This window comes from Salmo salar, chromosome ssa05 (genome assembly GCF_905237065.1).
Source record: "Salmo salar chromosome ssa05, Ssal_v3.1, whole genome shotgun sequence".
Lineage (NCBI taxonomy): Eukaryota > Metazoa > Chordata > Actinopteri > Salmoniformes > Salmonidae > Salmo > Salmo salar.
The window spans coordinates 73700788-73721898 of record NC_059446.1 but is presented as its reverse complement, the minus strand read 5'-3'; the positions used below and the strand labels follow the sequence as shown (position 1 = coordinate 73721898).

The following is a 21111-nucleotide window of genomic DNA, read 5'->3' as shown; positions in this document are numbered from 1 at the left end:
AATGGCTAGTCATTAAGTGTTTTACTTTGGGTAGAGTATTTTGGAGATTAATCATTCACCTTATCCTTGACCATCCTTTGTCCCAATTTCATAACAAGCATCAGGCCCCCATAACCAGAGATGGGGGATGGGAAATAAGATTAGCTATTGTTATGCAACATCCCTTGAGCCATCCATTGTTAGCTACATAATACAGTAGTTTGATCATTCATTTCAGAAATAATGCAATAAAGCCTCTAGAGAAGACCTACTGTTTGAACACCAGTCCAGTCTCCTTTGACAACAAAAGGAATACTCTGACTTAAGAATATAAGACAGTACAATTTATTTTCATCAAACAGTTCAATAAATGTTTCACAGTTTTTATGTTGTTTTTATTTCCCCTGGTTTTATACAGTATCCCATGAAACCCATTCTTTCAACAATACAGGTTTTAAACGGATGTTGAAACAGACTAAACAAAGGGACTAGTTGGAGCTTGACTGCATGATGGGTTGCTATTAGTAGAAAATTAATGTAAATCAACAAATGCATTAACTTTTGGAGATATTTACCGATGAGAAGCTTCCATTTTATCATGCTAAGATACATCAATTGTCCTCAAACAAAGTAAAATTATGACAAGACAATTATACATTGAATCATATTAGAAAATAATGAAATATGTTATATATATATATTAGAGCAGGGTTTTCCAAACTCAGTCCTGGGGCCCCCCTTGGGTGCACGTTTTGACCTTTTCCCTAGCAACTACACAGCTGATTAAAATAATCAAAGCTTGATAATGAGTTGGTTATTTGAATCAATTGTGTAGTGCTAGGACAAAAACCAAAACATGCACCCAGAAGGTGGCCTCGGGACCGAGTTTGGGAAACCCTGCAAGTTGAGGACATAAGTTAAGGACAGGATGGCAGTTATAAAGACATGAAATTAGACAAAATATTTTTGGGGGTTGGGAAAAATATCTTGCTTTATTTGTTATGAAGAATAATTCAACCGAGAAGCTATTACTTAGATGCATTTTGTCCAAAACAATTCTGAGATAAATTAATTGCACCAAAATAAATAAACAATATTTACAAAGCATGGAAATATTTTTTATATAAATAATGAATAAATTAAATAAATAATAGCTAGACATAGTCTTTTAGAATAAAAGTATATAGAAACATAGCTTGTTTTCATCTTTTCGTGCAGTCTAAGAATACATCTAAATTAAACAGCTCTAAAATTATATTGTATACACTTGTATCACTATCTTTGTACAAATGTTGAATGAGTACTCTCAAATACAGGAGTTAAGATTGTTTTCTGGCCCCAACTGCTGCCTACAAGTATGACTGACTGAAATGAAAATCGTTTTTACAAAGTTAAGATTTCAATCCAAGCTTACACACAGACAGATACATGACTAAAAGAAAGTGCATCCCCCAGTACATACTGGGTAAAGACAACCGAAAGAAGCAGGTAAAGAGAAGGTAAGCTGGTACACAATGACTCCCATTGCATAGCCGTCAGATCCGTTTCAGATTTTACAAAGCTCCAGACTCTTCTTCGCCTAGGACAAACTGCCTTTGCCATCAACCACTTCCAGCCAGTGTCTATAAATCGACCCTAGGATACAGTGGCAAAGGGAGGAGTTATTATATCAACAACCTTTCTCGTACAAGGACTGGTAGCTGGTTAAACCTGGAATGTGTCCAGCTTTTAGAACGGGAGTCTTTTCTTTCCGTTGCCTGATCGATAAAAAAATAGCCTCTGAGAATGGTTATGGACGGAGGGGAATCCACTGGCCACTCTCAGAAGGTCCCTGTTCTGAGGGTTACAGAACAACTCAGAGGATTCCGGAACCCTGCCTCACACCAAGTGGGGGTCATCGGCTGGGCTGACGGTAAAACGCGAGGATGTCACTGGGTTGGCCGCCACGGGCGACCTCGGTTTGACTGACAAGTCCCCTTTTCTTTTGGAGTCTTTGCCTTTGCTGTTTGCTCCTGGTAGAAAGACAGGAGTATGGTGTAAGTAAGGGAATTAAAGAATTACTATACTACAACTATGCCATACACAAACATACTGTACTAGGGTTGGAGTAAACACTATTTGAATTCAGGGACTACAACACATTTCATGAAATCGAATTGACCCCTGCAACACAAAACATAAACAAAAGCATACAACTGTAAATGTTTTAAAAAATATATACGTAGGATAAAAACATTACACAAATGGTATATCATTAGTTAAAATAATCTATACGTGTGTACAAACATCCTCTTGTAGAACCGAAGCACAAAAAGGCCCACACTCCCAAGTTAAAAATAAACTCTCTCCTTGCAAAGCTTTGAACTGTTCAACTCTGCAGGCTGACAGAGATCATGAAAGTAGATCATTTTGGTGTTGATGCTTTTCTACATACAGTCTATTCAAAACACCCAGAGGGGATCAGCCAAACTCTCATTATTCTGTGAAATGAAGCGATCAGTGGGAGAGACAGAGCTGATGGCTTCTGGAGACAGGGTGGAAAACACATCTTAGACGTGCATTGTTGAGCACCAGATTTATGTCCATACTCCATTCCCCATGTCATAGTGCGTGGGGGATAATTACAAGAGATACATTTTGGGGGCGCATATTTAGAAAAGGGGTTGGTGTGAGGGGTTCTCAATTTCAGTGAGCGGGGATCAGATGGGAGCTGTCCAATGGGTGCTTGTTATTGTAGTGATTTCATCAAAAGCTTTCTATTGGCTCTCAGAAGGGAATGATGTACAGGACCGTTATATGGTTTCTAATAGCAACATGCATGCATACGTAGTACGTACCATGTAAATCAAATTTAGTGCTTTTGTTAGGAGCTGGAGCTGGACTGGTGCGGGTGGAACTACTCAGCTCACTGGTTGGAGTTTCCTGTTTCAGAAACAGAGAGGAAGAGTCAGGGACTGAAAAGGAGCAGAGACAGTACATGTACATCCAATATAGTGAAAGTGTTAAAAGCCCAAGAGTAACATGGGACTCAATATATGAGGGGGGAGGGGGGAACTAAACAAACACCTGATCAAAGAGATAGACAGTGACATCATCAAAAAAGGACACGTTTCTCCCTCTGTCTTTCTCTTTGTCTATCGGTTCCCTTGGCGACTTCAGCAGACTCCTGAGCCCCACCCTTTTGCCAACGTCTGTTTCCGTGACAACAATCACCCTCCTGGAGCCTTCGTCTTCCTGCTCTTCTTCCTCATCCTCATCGGGGTCACTTCCTGGGGACGCACCCCTCCGTCTCCCACTCCTGTCTCGGTGTAGCCCGCCCTCCCTGAACCCTCCCTTGGGACTGGAGGAGAGAGGGAGAGCAAGAGGGAGAGGAGGGAGGGAGAGGGAGAGGGACAGGCGAGCCAGTTTGGCTGTGAAAGAAAAGAGAGGAATATATAAAGTGAGACATGAAAGATGGTGTCAAAAAGCACCAATCTATCCATTAGAACATGTCATTTACACACCTGCAGAGTGGGTGAATGTGAACAATGCTGCATCCTATTCATACACATTTTACCTTTCATTGCTTGGTTTGCCACAGGCTGAGGGGGTGTAACTTCTGGCTGCTGGATCACAGTCAGTGGTTCACTGTCAGTCGCATCAGACTCACTCTGGGGTTCAGAATTGGGTTCGGTGTCCGGCTCCTCTTCGCTAAGAACAGAAAAAAAAATATCTTCTTTTATTATCTGTCTGCCTGCCATCATTGAACACAACAGTTTGATAAATCTCAAAATACATAGAGGGCAGTGGAGGTTGCTGAGGGGAGGACAACTCATGATAATGGATGAAACGGAGCCAATGGATTGGCATCAAACCATGTGTTTGATGTATTTGATGACATTCCACCGATTCTGTTCCATCCATTACCATGAGCCCCTCCTCCCCAATTAAGGTGCCACCAACTTCCTGTGATAGAGAGAGCATACCTTCCTACATCCTTCACACTGACTGTGTCTCCACCCCCATCTAAGGGCTGGTCTCCCCATGGGTGGAGAATGACGCTGTCGCTCACTGTCGCCCCCCGGAGGACGTTCGTTTTAACGTTCTCACAGAGAGAGAACTGCAGTCTCTCCTCACACACCTGAAGAAAGGGAAACAGAAGAAGATAATAGGGGTATGAATGTTTAAACATATTCAGGAAAATGGATATTGTAAATTGTGTAGGCTTATACTTTCATACATCTACAAAGTTGTGCAACTTGGGGTTAAAATGCAAGGCTAATGCTCACCTGCATCATTAGGCCATTTTTAGTGGGCATCTTGGAAAGTGACCTCTGGTCCTTGGAGTCAGGAGAATGACATGGTGAAAAGGTTGATGGGAACTGTCGTTCACGCCTCTCCTCTTGAGGTGAAAGTTTAGCCCCAGTTGGGATGTCCTGGACTGCCGATGGAACCGACCTGGCCAGCCAGTCAGCGCTCTCAGAGATTCCGTCAACTTCCTCTTTCAGTTCCACTCTCCTCTTCCCCTCAGGCATGGAGGTCCCACAGGTCTCTTCACCTTTATCACTCTCTCCAGAACCCTTATCTTTCTGCTCAGGCGTCTTCTTCATAGACTCCAACAGCTCCAGATTCCCCAGGAAGAGGTCACCCAGGGTGTCCTCCTCATCCCCAGATATGCAGCACAGCTGCTCCAGTTTCTCAAAATCTTCCAGAGGCTCCTCATCCAAATCCTTCCACTCAGATATCAACAGCTCTGGGATGGTGTTGAGGGGACTCTGGGGGAATGACAGGAGTGTGGTGGAGGTGGTGGTTGTGTTTTTCTGGGACAGGTTATATCTGTCATCCTCGGACATGTTTGATGTGAGGCGGCTCTGGCTCTGGCTTTCACCTGAGAATACTGGAAGTGTTGAATGTACAGGTGAAAGGTTGAGGTTTGCAGAGATCCCTCTGCTGTGGGTTGTGGTGGGTTGTAAGGGTGGTGGCTCTAGGATATCAGTGTGAGGAGTGGGGGGCATTGTTGGGTCTCTCTCAGCACTGGTAATGAAATCTGAGCCTAAATAATCAAGGTTTATAAGATCGCTATCGTCGTCTATTTCTATGACAGAAGGTGGGGGACTAGGAAAAGAATCATCTAAACTCTGCAACCTGTCTTCTTGCATATCAAGATCTATGCTAGGAGGAGGGCTGGGAAAGTCTACAGAACTGAACTGAAAGTTGTCTCCTTGTGAACCAGACAGATCTGTACAAGATGCTATATCCTCCAAGTCATTATCATTGGGATAAGACACCAGGTCACATAGAAGAGATATGTCTCTCAAATCCTCACTTGTGTTTACAATGTCTACTCCCCCTTCTCTGTCCTCCCCCACAAGCTGGCAAGTAGAGTCAGCTTCTTCAATGCATATGCTTGGCTCAATATGTTGTAATCCTGACAAATCTACCTGTGGTACTCCAGTGAGGCAGATAGATACACCCAAATATATACTCTTTACTGTGGGAGCAAGATGGTTGTCTAATTCAAAGTCCTGTTCTTTTTCTAGGCTATTTTCGGCCATTGCCCCTTCTTCCACTTCACTGAGATGATTCAACCTGTTGAAGTTCTGATTTCCCTCATCTTGAGCAATATTTCCATCCAAGTCGTTTAGAAGAGATGCAGTTTGACTTTTACTGTCTCCACCCGTCTCAGTGAGTGACCTGAACTGCTCCCTCCCTCTTGCAAAGGTCTCATGCTCTGGGATTTCTCGGTTTTCCACCTCAACCACTAGCTGATCACCTTCAACATTTTGCTCATCATCATCGTCAAACCTATCTGGATTTTCTATATTTTCCTCTTGCTGTACATCCAGTGCCTGGGATAGTTGGCTGTCAATGCTACTGGAAAGAGCCTGTTTCTGGGACAACTCTCCCTTTATTTCCAGGTAGGCTACCCGTCCCTGCCTCTCGTCATTAGAATTATCTTCACTATCTTGGAGGACGGCTGGATGAGGCTCACTCCTCGCCAGTTCATCGTTCTCCTCAGCCTCCCAGAATTCCCGGCCTACCACCAGCTGCTCCCTTTCCTCCCAGGTCTTTCCGAACGCTGAGAAGAATTCCAATCCGAGTTCAGCTTCCTGGATTCTGCTCTCCGACGAGGCCCACTGGTCGTTCTCCGATGGCCACAGGTGCAGGTCTCCCTGCTGGAAACGGTGACAGTCGAACTCGCCCCTCACCACTCCTCCCCCTCTCCCCTCCCCCTCCTCCAGAGTGTTCCACAGCTCTTTAGCCTTCAACTCCAGATCCTTAGATGACTCCCTGTCCACAGTCTCAGCAGACCCATCCCTGCTCAAAGACCCACTCTGGCTCCCCGTCACTGGTCCTCTTTGAGGAGATTTCTCCTTCATGGCATTACACAGCTCTCCAGCGGCAAGCTGTTTCTCTGTCTCTGATTTGGCCTTGGCCCTCTCGTCTTCGCTTTCCTCTGAGTAACACAAATTTCTCAGGCCAAGCTCATTGGCGTCTGTGTGTTGAATCTCCAAACCTTGTCCGTCTTCTCTTTCAGACTCTTCAGTGTCCCCCTCGGCCCAGAAAGAAGAAGCCAGTTTGCTCTCTTCGTCATTGGTGCTCTCTCCGTCATTGGGCTCCAGTACTACTGGAATATCGTCACTGAGTTTGACCTCGCTGGTTTGAATACCGTAGAACCTAGATAGCCTGGATTCTCTGTTATCATGGTCGCCATGTAACGCTGTCACTGGTTCCGTAGTGTCTTTCATGGAATTATCATTTTCTCTCTCTTCAATACCTGGAAGTTCTTCATTCTCAAGTTTGTTATCCTTTGTCTGAATGGCAGATATTAATTTCAAACAATCTGTCTTAGTGGTATTATTAGAAGGCAATGTCAAGTCTTTGTCTGTGGAGTCATGGAATCTAAAATCATTCGACTCCACATGAGAAATCACACCTTCTGTGTAATGATTACAAATTTGAGTTCCATCATTGTAAGAGAACCCTTTGAGAGGTGTATCATCTAAATTAGAGAACAGCTTAGCTATAAACTCATTGTTCTCCTTGGTCTGTGAGTTATCAGACAGTAGTCCCGGATGGACTAGGCCCTTTTCATCTGACTCTCCGCTCTCATTGTGGAACATTCCAGAATCTTCTCTCTGTTCTGATTCTAACCCTGTTTTATGTTCTACTTCTTTCAGACTGAGATCGTTCTCCTGAATACTCGATATGTCTTTATATCCATCATCACTGTTTTGAGAGATATCCTGCACATGAGCATTCTGTTCAAGAACTGTCTCCTTTTCCCTCTCAATGTCAATTCCCTTATTTGAAATCCTCTTCAAGGGTCTCTTTCCCCCGGTTTCTCCCTCATCCTCTAATTCTGTCTTCTCTTCTATTCCTGTCAGCGTCCCCCTCTCTCCACCTCGTCCGCTGCCGGGTCTGGTCACACTCAGTCCATCACTGCCCTTCCTGCTAAGCCCCTCCCCTTCCCAGTCACTGTCAGAGAAGTAGGCGGAGTCTCTGTGGGGGGTTTCTGTCCCCAGCACCCTCCAACCACCTGGTCCTTCACCTCCAACACACGGGTCACCTGGGGTCAGACAGTCGGCTGAACTGGGGGTCAAAGATGACAGGAATGAGTCTGAGGGGGTCATGGTGGAGAGAGAGAGGTCAGAGGATGGGTCCCAGTCTGGGGTGGTGGGAACGGCTGTAGGGCTCTTTTGACTTGGGTCTGACCTTCCTTCCTGGTTGATCTGTGAATTCTGTTTGTTGATTTGTATATAGCTTTCAACATTTGGGTTATGTGACTGAGCATTAGAACAATGTGATGTGTCGTTCTTCATTTGACTGTCACAACCTTTTGAACTCTCTGATCCTTCTTCCTTGTGATCTTTAGATTCAATTTGACATGCTCTATCGGTTTCTGATGTCTCTGTTGTTAAGTCATGTAAAATGTCATCAACGTCCTGCTTCTGACCTCCTTGCCCTGTATCTCTGACCTCAGCATCACCTTTCATTCTCTCACAATTCCTTTCCCCAACATTATTCTGACCCCTGCTCTCTTTCTCATCTGCAGAAATAGGTGACTCATCATTACATGGTTTCTTCTCAGATTCTTCCACTTCTCCAGTAACACTGTCTTGAGATAAAGACTGAACTTGAGCTTGTCTTGAGAGCTCAACCCTTTCTCTGACTCTCTGTGTTTCTCTTACAGGTAGGGCTGGACCTTCTGAAACGTCCTCCTCTGTTTTTGTACTGGGGAATGTTTGGTAAAGGAGGAGGCCATTTTTTGGCATTATCTCTGAGAACACAAAGTCACCATGCTGGGGCTGAGAGTCTGGGTGAGAGTTGGTGTCAGCGGTGGGATCTGTGAGTGAGCTGGGTGAGTCCTTGAGGCAGGTCGTGTCTGTGGGACATTCCTCTTCCTGTTTGACAGACTGTTTATTTGATCCTATTTGCAGTACTGGGATCTCAGGCCGTATAGTGACCTTTATCTCACTCTTTTTTGCCCGTTTAGTCACTTGGGCGTAAATGGCCTCCGGTGCTACATCGTCTTTGCCTCTGTTTGATGTACGTATGGAACTCTCTGATTGGAAACGGATGGTCTGAGAGGAGTCAGGATCTATGCATATTGACTCGTATTCTGGTGACATTGGAGTGGGTGACTGAGACAAGTCCTCGCAATGCTTGTTGAAGGCGGTTGTGTTTTGTCTGGATATGATCTCCGTCAAAAAGGTCTCTGCTGATTGGATCTCCTTCAGGAACTCCTCTCTGGTCATCTGTCCCTTCTCTGTCTCCTTCTCCGTCTCCTGTGACTCCGACTCCTGCCTCCCCACTGTGATTTCGGAGAGGAGGGATCGGGATCTCCTCATGCCCCTGGAGTATGCCTCCTTGGCCTCAGTGTAGGACGGGAGGCCGGGGGCGCAGGTGAAGGTGTAGGGACGCAAATGAGAGCCAGGAGGGTGGAGGAACTTCACCGGATCTCTCTCCATGCCTGCATCCATCCTTCCTGTGTTTGTGATCTCAGTGAGGAATAGATCTCTCTGGATGGAGCCTTTCCTCACCCTCTCCAACTCTGTCCCCATCTGTGTGTTTCTGTCTGGCCCCAATGTCTGTTCTATAGAGCCCAGCTCTGTGACCAGCGACTGGGACCGACGCATCCCCCCTCTCAAGGGCTGGAGGAAGTTCCCCGACCTCTCCCCATCCCTTTTCTTCTCCCGCTCTGTCTCTCCCTCCCATGAGGTCCTCCCTTCCTTGGACTTGGCATCATTTGACTCTGACACACTAGAGATCTCAGTCAGAAACAGGTGCATGGGGGATTTCTTGGCGTCGGTTACGCTATCCGCCTGCAGTTCCGCGTCCTCCCTCCAGATGGCAGGCAGGATGGTGGCGAGGCGTGACTGAGTCCTCTTCATACCCCTGGAGAAGAGCTCGGCTGTGGCCGGATCCGAATCCTCTGACAAACTAGAGGTCGGGACGGTTGTCCCTCCACCACTGGGTTTCTCAGGGGACATAAAGGGGGAATCATCCTCATCTGAATAGGTGGGACTGGAGGACGAGTGCCTCTCAATTCTGTGGACCCCGGACTCGGAGTGGGAGATGTTGCGGTAAACAGGGCGAAATACGTTCTGGCGTCGTACGGGAGAGTCAAAGTCTTTTGAGCGGAAATTGGATGTTCCCTTTGTGTTGTGCAAGGATGCTGTGCGCCGTACACCACCTTGTCGGTCTGAGCAGTCACAGGATAGTGGGTCTCTTTGAGAGTACATCTGGGGCTTACTGTATCTGGAGAAGCTACCTACACCATAGCTGTGATACAGGCCCCTTTGGGGCTTGTAGTGGGGTGGGAGAGGGGGAGGACATGTTTGGGGAGTGGGGTAGATGGGGTGGCTGGACTGGGGTAGGGAGGGGGAGAGTGACGGGGAGGGGGGCATGGTCTGACGAGGACGGTGGAACCCTAAGTGATCATATGATGATGGCAGGCAGCTGCCCATCAGAGGGTCCATCGTTTCTATCTTACCACTCATGGAATAGTGACCCAGCCCAAGCCCTACTCGGTGGTAGCCCAACGGAGGCGCAGGGAGGGGGCGCGAGTGGAGGTGGTTGCCCGAGGAGGTTGACATAGAACGTGGCTTGGGAGGCAGGACAGGAGCCTGAGAACCAGTGGATGACCTACTGTCTCCTTCACCCCCCTCCTCCTCATCATCATCTCCTAAATCCACCACAGAGAAGTCAGTCACTCTACTGGAGGTGTCTTTGAACTCTGCCACCCCAGTGTTGGGGACCCTTAGCTGGACCTCGCTGGATCGGACGGTCTGGATGGATTTCCCACCTCGCCCAGTGTACTCCTCATCAGAACTGTACGGCACGCGTTCTTTGCCTAGCATCCCGCTGCGTATCTCCACTAGCTCCAGATCTCCAGGACACAACGAGTCAGAACGGAAAGACTGCGCTTTCCCTTTAAGAGATGGGGACTTATCCTGAGGGGTGTGCTCCTCCAATCGGATGAAGTACTCGCTGGCGAGGGAGGGGCTACGTGCACTTATCACAGGGACAACAGTGGGTGTGTCCAGGGATTGTCTGTGGGATGGGTTGACCGTCAGGATTGGCTGGGGAGGAGGAAGTGGTTGGTAGCCCCGCCTCGCATGGGCCTTCTCCCAGAAGTACTCAAAATTTAACCCTTTACTGGTCTCCGTGACTGTCAGGATGTCATCGAGTTCTGTGGAGGATGGGGTGATGCAGTTCCCCACGGGGTCCAGTAGAGGGTAGGAGTTCCCCCTGTCATCCTTCCCATACTCCCTCTCTCTCTGTCGTTCACTCGCTGCAGCCTGGAAGGCCGGAGGACGGAGAGAATCCCACCGTCTCTCAAATGACTCATCGCTCTCTCCTCTTCTTCCTCTCCCTTCCCCATACTCCTCGTCCTCATCATCCTCATCCTCTCCCACACTCCTTCGGGACATCCCTCGCTCAGCAGCCAGAAGGGAGGAGAGGAGGAGGAATACCTCAGCGATGGAGGGGCGTTGGGAAGGAGGGAGCCAGCAGGACTGCATGATCTCATACCTGGAAGAGGAAAGACAAACACAAAGATAAGGGGGATTGGAAATGATGCAGACAATTACATTGATGGAAACTACAATCTGCAATATTAAAGCTGATCTACCACCACCCCCCAAAAAAGAGAAGGTTTGAGGGGATTGCATATATTAGCTTTGACCTTAATGATCTATTGACAAAGTAGGCCTTTAAAGTAACACATCTGTAATCGACTACTTTCTTCATCAAATGCAGATATCATTAGAGAACCAAAAGTCAAGAAATGGCCCACTGACCAGTAGTCAGCGTGGGAGAGTTTGAGCCGTGGCTGGGCCAGGGTGATCTGTCTCTCTCTGATGACGAAGGTCAACACTTCCTCATCACTCAGGTGCCTGTGAGGCTGAGAACCAAACTCAAACAGCTCCCAGATCACCACCCCCAGAGACCTGGGAGAAAAGGAAGAGAGAGGGGAGAGAAATGGGAGAGAGTGGGGGGAGAGAGAGAGGGGAGAGAGAGGGGAGAGTGTGAGAGAAGTGGGAGAGAGAGGAGAGAAATGGGAAAGAGAGAGGAGAGGGAAGTTGGAGAGGGAGGGGAGAGAGGGGAGAGTGGGGGGGAGAGGTGGCAGAGAGAGGGGAGAGAAGTGGGAGAGAGAGGAGAGGGAAGTGGGAGAGAGAGGGGAGCGAGAGGGGAGAGAAGTGGGAGAGAGAGGGGAGAGAAGTGGGAGAGAGAGGGGAGAGAAAGGAGAGAGAGGGGAGAGAAGTGGGATAAAGAGGGGAAAGAGAGGGGAGAGAGGGGAGAGTGGGGGGGAGAGGTGGGAGAGAGAGGGGAGAGAAGTGGGAGAGAGAGGAGAGGGAAGTGGGAGAGAGGGGGGAGCGAGAGGGGAGAGAAGTGGGAGAGAGAGGGGAGAGAAAGGAGAGAGAGGGGAGAGAAGTGGGATAAAGAGGGGAAAGAGAGGGGAGAGATGTGGGATAAAGAGGGGAAAGAGAGGGAGAGATAGAAAATAGGAGTAGAGAGAGAGAGTTGGCGGATAGAGAAATAATCAAATTAGATAAGAAATACAGAATACAGCTTATTGAAATATTCAGTTGTTTATTTGTCCGTTTTAGAGGCAGGTTGTGTTATGGTAGGTACCACAGATTGCTGGTCTTGGTCTGGTCAGTGACGATCAGAGATCCTCTGTACTCCTCCAGAAGCTCTGGCGCTATCCACCTCAGGGGAATCCACAGCTTGTCTGATGTTAGGTAATAGTCATCCTACACAGATAAACACACACAGAGGGATGCATGGACTTGAAGATAAGCCATTAGGGACATCCAATACGTTAGGGATAATCAACAAGGGGCTATGTGTTCTCTGGAAGATAATGAACCACCTGGAAGGTGTGTTCCATGACACGCTAAAGGAGCGGAACTGACCTTCCACGGAGTTGCATTATTTTGCAGAGAACGCATAGAGCCCCGAGTTGATTATCCCTTTTATACCATGGTTATAATTTAACACATTTATAACTAGAAATGTGTTCATTTGCAGGTAGAAAATGTGTTCAACATCCACTGAAGTACCCAGCAAGTTTACTATATAGAGACAGTAGTTGCCATGGTAACCAAACAAACAGACTTGCTAGTTTAGCTAACCAAATTTGAGTCCTAGCTTGCTATTATGAAAATCAAATCCAACAATGCCAATCATGTTTTCAACTTTTGCTTTCAAATACAGCTCAAGCATAGAACATATAATAACTATACCCAGTGAATTCTATCGTGCAAATATACTGTGGATTATAAGGAAATAATGCCCTCTCTAGAATGCCCTACAAGCCAATCAGAAACTATTATTCAACAATGCCATGGTATAAAGTGGTATAACTTGTCTACAGATTGTGGTGGTTCAAGTAAAGTACATGGGTAAGCGCACACGCCCACACACACACACAAACATACCTTGTAGTGGTTGTGAGACAGCCCATAGTCTCCGATTCTGACAGTGAGGTCAGAGGTAAGGAGACAGTTCCTCAAAGCCAGATCACTGGAGACAAAACAATCATAATCCATTTACTATCAATCACTCAATTACCAACCAATCAATCACTGGAGCTATTGGAACCCCACTGGAGCCAGAGAGAGACAGGATATGACCTCACAGACCTGTGAATATAGTTATTCTCGTGGAGGTGCAGCAGGCCAGAGGTGATTTCAAACGCCATCCTCTGCAGGGTCAGCATTTCCCGGGTCAGAAGGTCAGGGGTCATCCCATCTGACTTCCTCTGGGCTCTCAGGTACCTCTTCAGGTCGCCCTGGTAACACATCACAAATATAATTTATTACACCATCAATGAGTGTTACCAATATTATTAATTTATTACACCATCAATGAGCATTACCAATATCATGTACAGTATGTGATACTTAAAACAATCAGAAGAACAATTAACATAGTTTATGACTTTGACCGGACATATTCAGCTATATATCAAGTACACTTGTACATTTATGCTGGAGAAATACCCTCTCCTAAGTGTTTTCCTGAACCTGAAGGTCCTCAAAAGCAGAAGGGGAATTGGTAATGAGTTAATATCATTAGAGAGATAGAGGTTGTACTGGTGGTAGGACAGGCGAATAAGATACTTCAAATGATAAAGGGATGTGTGTTTCAATGTACAGAGGATTTATAGCTTATGTTCTTCTGGTAAAGGGCTGCGGTATTGTTTCTCTCCCATCCCTGGTCGTTAATTGATCTGTTTGAGTCATTGATTGGCCAGAGAGTCCAATCACTTGGGATTTCAGGTCTCAATCGGTCTTTGATTAAAGAGCAAGAATGAAAGCAAACAAACAGAGGCAGCAGGTGTTGAGTGTTGGAGCTGGAAACGACTGGCATAACATTATACTACAAAAGGTATATCTAAGTGTGAAACGTCACCAAGTATTTACATGGTTATTTGATGGGGGGAAAGGAAACTAACCAAACATATGTTTCCATGTACGGAAGCTACAGTCTGGTGTTTGTCACTTAATTGATCCATTTGACTCATTTATTGACCAGTCACCAGAGAGTCCAATCAGCTGGTTGCTCAGGTATCAATCAGTCTCTGATAGAAACACAATGATGAGACCAAACAAGAGGAATGGAGTAAATGTATCCATTCCAAAACAAAATGGCCTCTCTTTGGATCTCCTCTACAATGTGCCCTCCTCTTCTTCTCCATCTCATAATAGTAGTAAAAACAACATGGCCCTCACCAACTGACAGAACTCCATGACCAGCAGGAAGGGAATGCTCTCGCTGCATTGGCCCAAACACTGAAGGATGTTGGGATGTTGGAGACTCCTGAAGGCAAGAAAATAGAGAGAGGGGGGAGAGGGGGGAGAGAGGGGAGAGAGAGAAAGATGATGAAACGAGAGAGGCAATGCAGCAGAGGATATGCAGTTAAAGTGAGCGAGGGAAGAGGAGAGGGGGATAACATCTGGGCGCATTTGTTTGCGTATGTTTACTTAGGTGGGTTTGTTAGTGAGAAAGTGGAGAGGACGAAAGAAAACAGACAGAGCTAGAGAGAGGGGGAGCGAGAGAGAAAGATGAAGGAGAAACGTGTTTCTATATGTGACAGAAAAAGAGGCAACTGTAAATGTGTATAGAGAGAGAGAGAGAGAGAGAGAGAGAGAGAGAGAGAGAGAGAGAGAGAGAGAGAGAGAGAGAGAGATGGCGGGCCAAGTGTCATTTTAATCTAAGTTGAGCATAATAAATAGGTCAGACCAGTAGTCATCTGTCACTCCATGTTACAGTTCTAACACTGCACCACTTGTATGCAGCATGCAGTCTCTAACTACCAGCATCTCAATATGACACACGACAATTAAACACATCTACTGATGTGACTTGGTCCATGTAGATCTTTTTCAAACAGCACCAAATCAACCAGAGTGAAGTACAGGTTGGGATTTAACTGTGAAGTTAATCCCAAGAACTGTGATTTATATACACTGAATGTACAAAACATTAGGGACACCTGCTCGTAACATGACATAGACAGACCAGGTGAATCCAGGTGAAAGCTATTATCCTTTATTGATGTCACTTGTTAAATCCACTTCAATCAGTGTAGATAAAGGGGAGGAGAGGTTAAATAAGGATAAGGATTTAAACCTTGAGACAATCGAGTCATGGATTGTGTATGTGTGCCATTCAGAGGGTGAGTGGGCAAGACACAAGATTTAAGTGCCTTTGAATGGGGTATGGTAGTAGGTGTCAGGCACACTGGTTTGAGTGTGTCAAAAACTGCAAAGCTGCTGGGTTTTTCACACTCAACAATGTCCCGTGTGTATCAAGAATGGTCCCCCACCCAAAGGACATCTAGCCAACTTGACACAACTGTGGGAAGCATTGGAGTCAACATGGGCCAGCGTCCCTGTGGAACGCTTTTGACACCTTGTAGAGTCCATGCCCTGACTTGAGGCTGTTCTGAGGGAAAAAGAGGGTGCAACTCAATATTAGGTAGGTGTTCCTAATGTTTTGTACACTCAGGAAACCACAAAAACAAATAACTTAAATAAAAGTGTCTGATGACACAAAATGTCAGTTTCTCTGACCTGTATGGCTCAGACTCAGCCAAGAACTTCCTCTGCTCCAGAGGGCTGGCACTGACCCGCAACTCCTTCACCACGGCCTGGGAGGAGCTGCAGTCACACAGCACCTCCGCTAGGATCACCTGAGGGAGGGAGAGAGAGAGGGAAGAAGGGAGAGAGAGAGAGAGGGGGAGAGAGAGGAGGGAGAAGAAGAGAGAGAGGGAGAAGGAGGTAAGGAGAAAGAAAGATGTGGGACAGACAGGAGAGATAGAGAGGAGGGAGAGAGAGAGAGAGAGAGAGAGAGAGGGAAAAGGAGGTAAGGAGAAAGATATATGTGGGACAGACAGGAGAGATAGAGAGGAGGGAAAAGAGAAGAGAGAGGGAGAAGGAGGTAAGGAGAAAGAGAGATGTGGGACAGACAGGAGAGAGATGGAGAGGAAAGGAGAGAGAGAGAGAGAGAGAGAGAGAGAGAGAGGAGGGAGAAGAGGAGAGGAGAGAGAAAGAGAGAGGGAGAAGGAGGTAAGGAGAAAGAGAGATGTGGGAAAGACAGGAGAGAGATAGAGAGGAGGGAGAGAGAGGGGAGGAGAGGAAAGGAGAGGGAGAGAGAGAGGTAGGGGGAAAGAGATGGAAGGAGAAAGAGAGATGTGGGACAGAGGGGAAGAGGGGGGAAAGAGAGGAGAAGGAAGGAGAGAGAGAGGGAGCGGGAGAGAAGAGAGGGAAGAGAGAGAGAGAGAGAGAGAGAGAGAGGGAGAGAGATCAGAAATATAGTGGTGTAGGAAGAAGACATAACTCATGAGAGCTGGTAGGAAGCCAATATTAGATTTACTGAGAAGCTGTTAAAAGGATGTGTCTTTTAGAGGAAACATGGGTTGAGAGACATTTGGAAGAACTGCCAGATCCAGCTACCACCATTACATGATGACATCACAACTGAGGGTGGAGGTATAAGTTGGTGATCTCACCTTTCCAAACCAGCCATTTCCTATTTCCTGAAGGTAGTTGAGAGTGTGCCTACGGAAGTACTTCGACTTAGAGTCTTTAGAGACAGAATAGAGGAGATGAAAAGAGAAAGACACATGATTTGGGGTTTTCTGATATCCATCAAGCTTGCTAATATTCATGTGCTTTATACTGCCATCAGCTCCAGCTACAGAGAGTCTGCCTTAGTTACCTGAGCCATCCTGCAGGGCGGGGCAGTTAGCCCTGTCCCTGAGTGGGAGGGTGTAGACCTCCGGGAGGGAGGGGCAAGAGGACAGACTGTCCTCCTGGGCGGGGCTAGAACACCCAGAACACTCCTCCCCCTCTGCATTGTCAAACTCCTGATTTGACAGGAAAGAACAGAGGAAGCGTAGAAGCTTTAGAGATATTGTAAGTTTGAAAAGCAGTGATCCACCAAGCCTGGTCCCGGGAGATACAGGGTTTGCAGGTTTTTGTTCCAGCCCAGCACCAACACACCAGATTCAGCTTATTAAACTCTTGTTTATTACCGTAGTTGATTAGTTGAATCCAGTGTGTTAGTTCTGGCCTGTCCTGGAACAAAACCCTACACACCCGAAGCTCTCCAGGATGAGGGTTAGTGACCGCTTTTCTAGTGGCTGTGTCAATAGCCTAAAGTGGTTTACGTTTCTAAAGAAATTGGGAAAGTGTAAACAAATAACTGGTGGGCAGACACCATATTACTTTCCCCTTGTTGCCTATGTTTTCACATCAGTTTAGATGAAGGAGGGGAGCCACTTTAGATAATTGAGATGCACCCAGTGTGCTGGCTGAGATGTCACAAAGAAAGGCCTATCTGGATTTAATATGAGGAAATCTATTAAATGTAAACAGACCCTAAGCTTACTGGCTCATGCAACATCTGTAATAGTTCTGGTAAAATGTGGTGCTGCACATGCAGCCAAAGAAACAATGAACCATCCAAAGATCACAGATTCAAAGACAATAGATTCATAGAGGGTTTGAATTATGGGGATGCCCACCGCCCCTGGGGTGCTGGGCCCTTCCATGACAAGTCAGGACATTCCCATATGCTATAACATTGTTACAGCCCTCAATGTTTAGGGTTTCCCTAAGGGCCAATGTGTAATATGATGCCTATATCTATTGATCTACACAACACGCATGCAGACAGTGCAACACAATAGACAAGACGTGTGAATAAGTCTCTTACATGATGGAGACTTACATTGAATCCCACTCCTCCCTTCTTACAGCACAGACAGGTGAAGAGCAGTAAAACAAAGGAGACGAGCCCCGAGCAAGAGATGAGAATGACGACGTAGGGCGGAGAAGAGAGAGACGCAGCCCTGGATTGAGAGACTGAGATATGGCGGGAGAGAAAAGGAGGAGAGGAAAAGGTTAATACGGTTAATCAGCCAGGAAGTACTTCCTGAAGGAAACACACAGTTGTTAGGTTGAAGTGTTGGTGAGTTGATGAGTGAGTGGGGGAAAGAGAGGCTTCGGAGAATTGGGTTGAAAAGGGTCAAAGTCATTGTTACATATTGAGATTGAGGAGGAAAACCGTTGGAATTGTTTCAATAAAGGTACGTTTGAGACAAAGCGGAGGATCCCCAATGAACAACTGTCATTGGAGTTTTGGGAGAAGCAGGAAAAGGAAATCAACTTTGGAGGAAAGTCAGGAAACCATCTTCGGAATCAATAAAAGAGAGGAGAGATCGGAATTAAAGTTAAAATCAGGGAAGTCTACCATTCCGGTTAGGAAAGAGGGGAAGGAGGGAGGGGGGGTACATAAAAAACAACATTCCTTCCAGGAAACACAGTTGAAAAGCAGGGAGGGGTGGCGTTGTCATTTTGGGGAAATTGCTACCGGGGGAGGGTTGGAAAATTGGAAAAGAATCACTCAAATCAGGGAGGTTGGCTACCTAGGTGAGAAGGAGGAGTTTGGGGCGTTTTTTTAAAATATATTTGTACCTCAACTTGGCCGTTTGTGAGGAGCGAACCATCTGTGAAAAAGAGAAGGGGGAGGGCAGGGTGGTTAAAAACCCTTCACAACAGTAGGCTACTACTTGTTTGTTGTATCTTTACATTTTAAACCCTCAAATCAAAACCAGCATCACCACAATCAAAAATGCATATTTCTAGATGAACTTGTTGTCAATATTATTTGTTTTTCCCCCATATACAATTTTACAAAAACACTTCTCCAACTCCCGAAGGTGAACCTCTGAGTACACATACTTGTCAATACACTTGCAGGTCAAGTGCCAATTCAGTACAGTACTTATGAATATCAACCACAGTGTGAGCATTTTCAGTGTCATTGGAACCAGAAAACACAAGTACCAGAGCTACTCTGTTTTCCCCTGCTCATCCTATTCCACCATGCCCTGTATTCATCACTACTTCTAGATATTGACTCACTATTACGACACAGTAATGAATAATGCAAAACCAAATATACGTTTCCCCATCCATTTCATGAGCTCATTGATTCCTGAAAGCATGGCGTGAAGATGCATCAACAGTCCAGTAATAGTCAAAACAAAAGGCTTTAATTGATGTTTACCCTATTGGTAGATCAATGTGTAAGCTTAACTGTGATTAACAATTTTGGCACATCCTTTCCTCTGCCTCTCCCTCTAGACAGTACACACATCTTACAGAGACGTCCAATAACACACTGAAAGGGAATCCAATCACAAATAGACTTTCTGATCAATGGAATATTTTCATGAGATCATTCGTGAGTGGAAAATGCAAGTTACCCCTAAAAATACATTTATGAAGCACTTTGAGCACTGCTTTAAATATATAAATAACATAATTGAACATTGTAATTAGCATTAAGGATGTGTTGAGCTCAGAAATGATATGCTGTATGATTCCATCCTCCAATGGCTGTTTTATGAGAAAAACACTCAGACCTCTATGAAGGCCTAAAAACAAAATGGTCCATGTTATTCTAACAAATTCAAGAGTGACGTGTAAATTCTAAGTAAGAAACGCTACTAAAAATCATGAGTATGAATTTGAGAAAGATACATGAATTATTGGCTCATCATAAATGTGTAATAATTTCGTTGACTTATGTACTGGACTGGACTGCAGCCTATGCAAGCCTATGGCCTGGCAGTAGAATTACATTGGAAACTGTTAAAATAGGAAAAACATGTTGGCCTATATGAAATTCAAACTCTTTCACATAAGTCTATGTAGAATACAATAATATTTTATGTAGCCTATTCATCGGCAGTATAGATGCACAATTCCTGGGAAATTCTATTATTCTTTCCCTAGACAGCTGTCCAGACATACACTGCATATAAATAGGTACACATAGCAGGGGCCTATTCCACCAGCTCCAGTTTACAGCTCTTATCAAAACAATACACTAGAACACCATGACTGCAAACGACAATACACAAACAAAATACTGCGATGTCTAATAAAAGGAGGACAAAATAAAACGGATTTTGTGGATTTTAAATGGAAATTCAAAGATTTTTAGCATTAAACCCAAGTGGGATAATATAGGTTTGATATACCCATGAATGATACAGTGGCGATTAATTTAATATTCATTGGGCAAATTCCCGTTTTGACATGCCATCGATGCTATTGATAAATATCACCGAAATAGGGTCGCAGATCCTACCGAATTCTCCAGGCTACTTGATGATAATAATGTGGCCATTGTCTTTTTGATTTCATCCCGTGTTATAAAGGCATATTGCCTACCATAGCCTAATCATATCAGCCAAGAAAGATAACATATATCGTATTATTGTTGAGGCTGTGTCAGTGTGCTTTGGCCGTAATATTTCCGAGTACCTATTCATAACCCTCTAATCTATCCCCTCTCCCACCTCCCCCTCTCTTCTTTCTCCCAGCGTCAATATCAGTCCAGCTCACCGACACCACTCACATTCTCTCTGCGGGGCTCCAAGGGCTCTCTCCGGGTTGAAGTACGACAACATCCCCGCCAGCACTATCACCCAGCAGTGTCGTCGCATCGTCGCGGGATCCACCACGGCACATTCATTCGAGCGACGCTTTCGGTCTTCTCCTTCTCTCCGCTACCGTATCCTGGTCTGGCGCTGTCTCCCCCCGCTAATAAAGAACGTCTCCTTGTTGTTGTGTTCCCCTCTTCCCCTCCTCCGTTTGATCCCCCTCTCCTAATCCGCAACTAAACACGGTGTAAGAGACGCTCTTTTGTGCATCCCGTCCTGCCAACCCAACCCATCAAATCCAGAACCGTTACATCAGTGGTCTCTCCACAAAAAGGGCGACGAAAACAACAAATAACCACAATGAGGTCAAACCATCCGCTATTTTTCCCGTTTCGGCTCTTTCCCCTCCGACACCAGTAAGAGGGCGACTGTAGTATTTCTCCCGTTAAACGTCGGCTACGTCAGACAAAAGTGAGCTTGCATTATCATGGTTCGCCCGTGGTTTCATGCGAGTGCGTCTGTCTCGCTTCTACACTCTGCTGTCTCGGGCCCGTTTTATTTCGCGGTGCTGTGCGTCTGTGTATGTATGCACCTGCTAGACAAATGAATGTATTATACTGCCGCAACTCTGTTTTGTAGCACAATCTATTGACATTGCTATATTAAAATGTTTTCGG

The 21111-nt window shown here is 45.8% G+C and overlaps 1 protein-coding gene across 6 annotated transcripts; it reads right to left on the bottom strand.

The window, feature by feature from the left end:
• Positions 1-308: 308 nt before the first annotated feature.
• On the bottom strand, positions 309-21026 carry LOC106605755 (uncharacterized). 6 transcript variants are annotated; one of them, XM_045718818.1, is made up of 16 exons: positions 20410-21026; positions 18456-18487; positions 16696-16843; positions 16487-16560; positions 15549-15667; positions 14205-14292; positions 13113-13261; positions 12909-12993; positions 12100-12221; positions 11265-11414; positions 4248-10995; positions 3945-4099; positions 3536-3669; positions 3046-3389; positions 2817-2901; positions 309-1991 (listed from the first exon to the last, which is right to left on the bottom strand). In XM_045718818.1, exons 1-16 carry the CDS (start codon positions 20495-20497, stop codon positions 1858-1860), a joined length of 8655 nt encoding a protein of 2884 aa, XP_045574774.1. In that variant the 5' UTR covers positions 20498-21026; the 3' UTR covers positions 309-1857. The 6 variants fall into 6 exon arrangements, with proteins under 6 accessions (XP_045574774.1, XP_014057143.2, XP_045574772.1 ...); XM_014201668.2 differs by lacking the exon at positions 18456-18487 and adding an exon at positions 17695-17843; XM_045718816.1 differs by lacking the exon at positions 18456-18487 and adding an exon at positions 17695-17843 and having other exon boundaries at positions 309-1981.
• Positions 21027-21111: the final 85 nt, after the last annotated feature.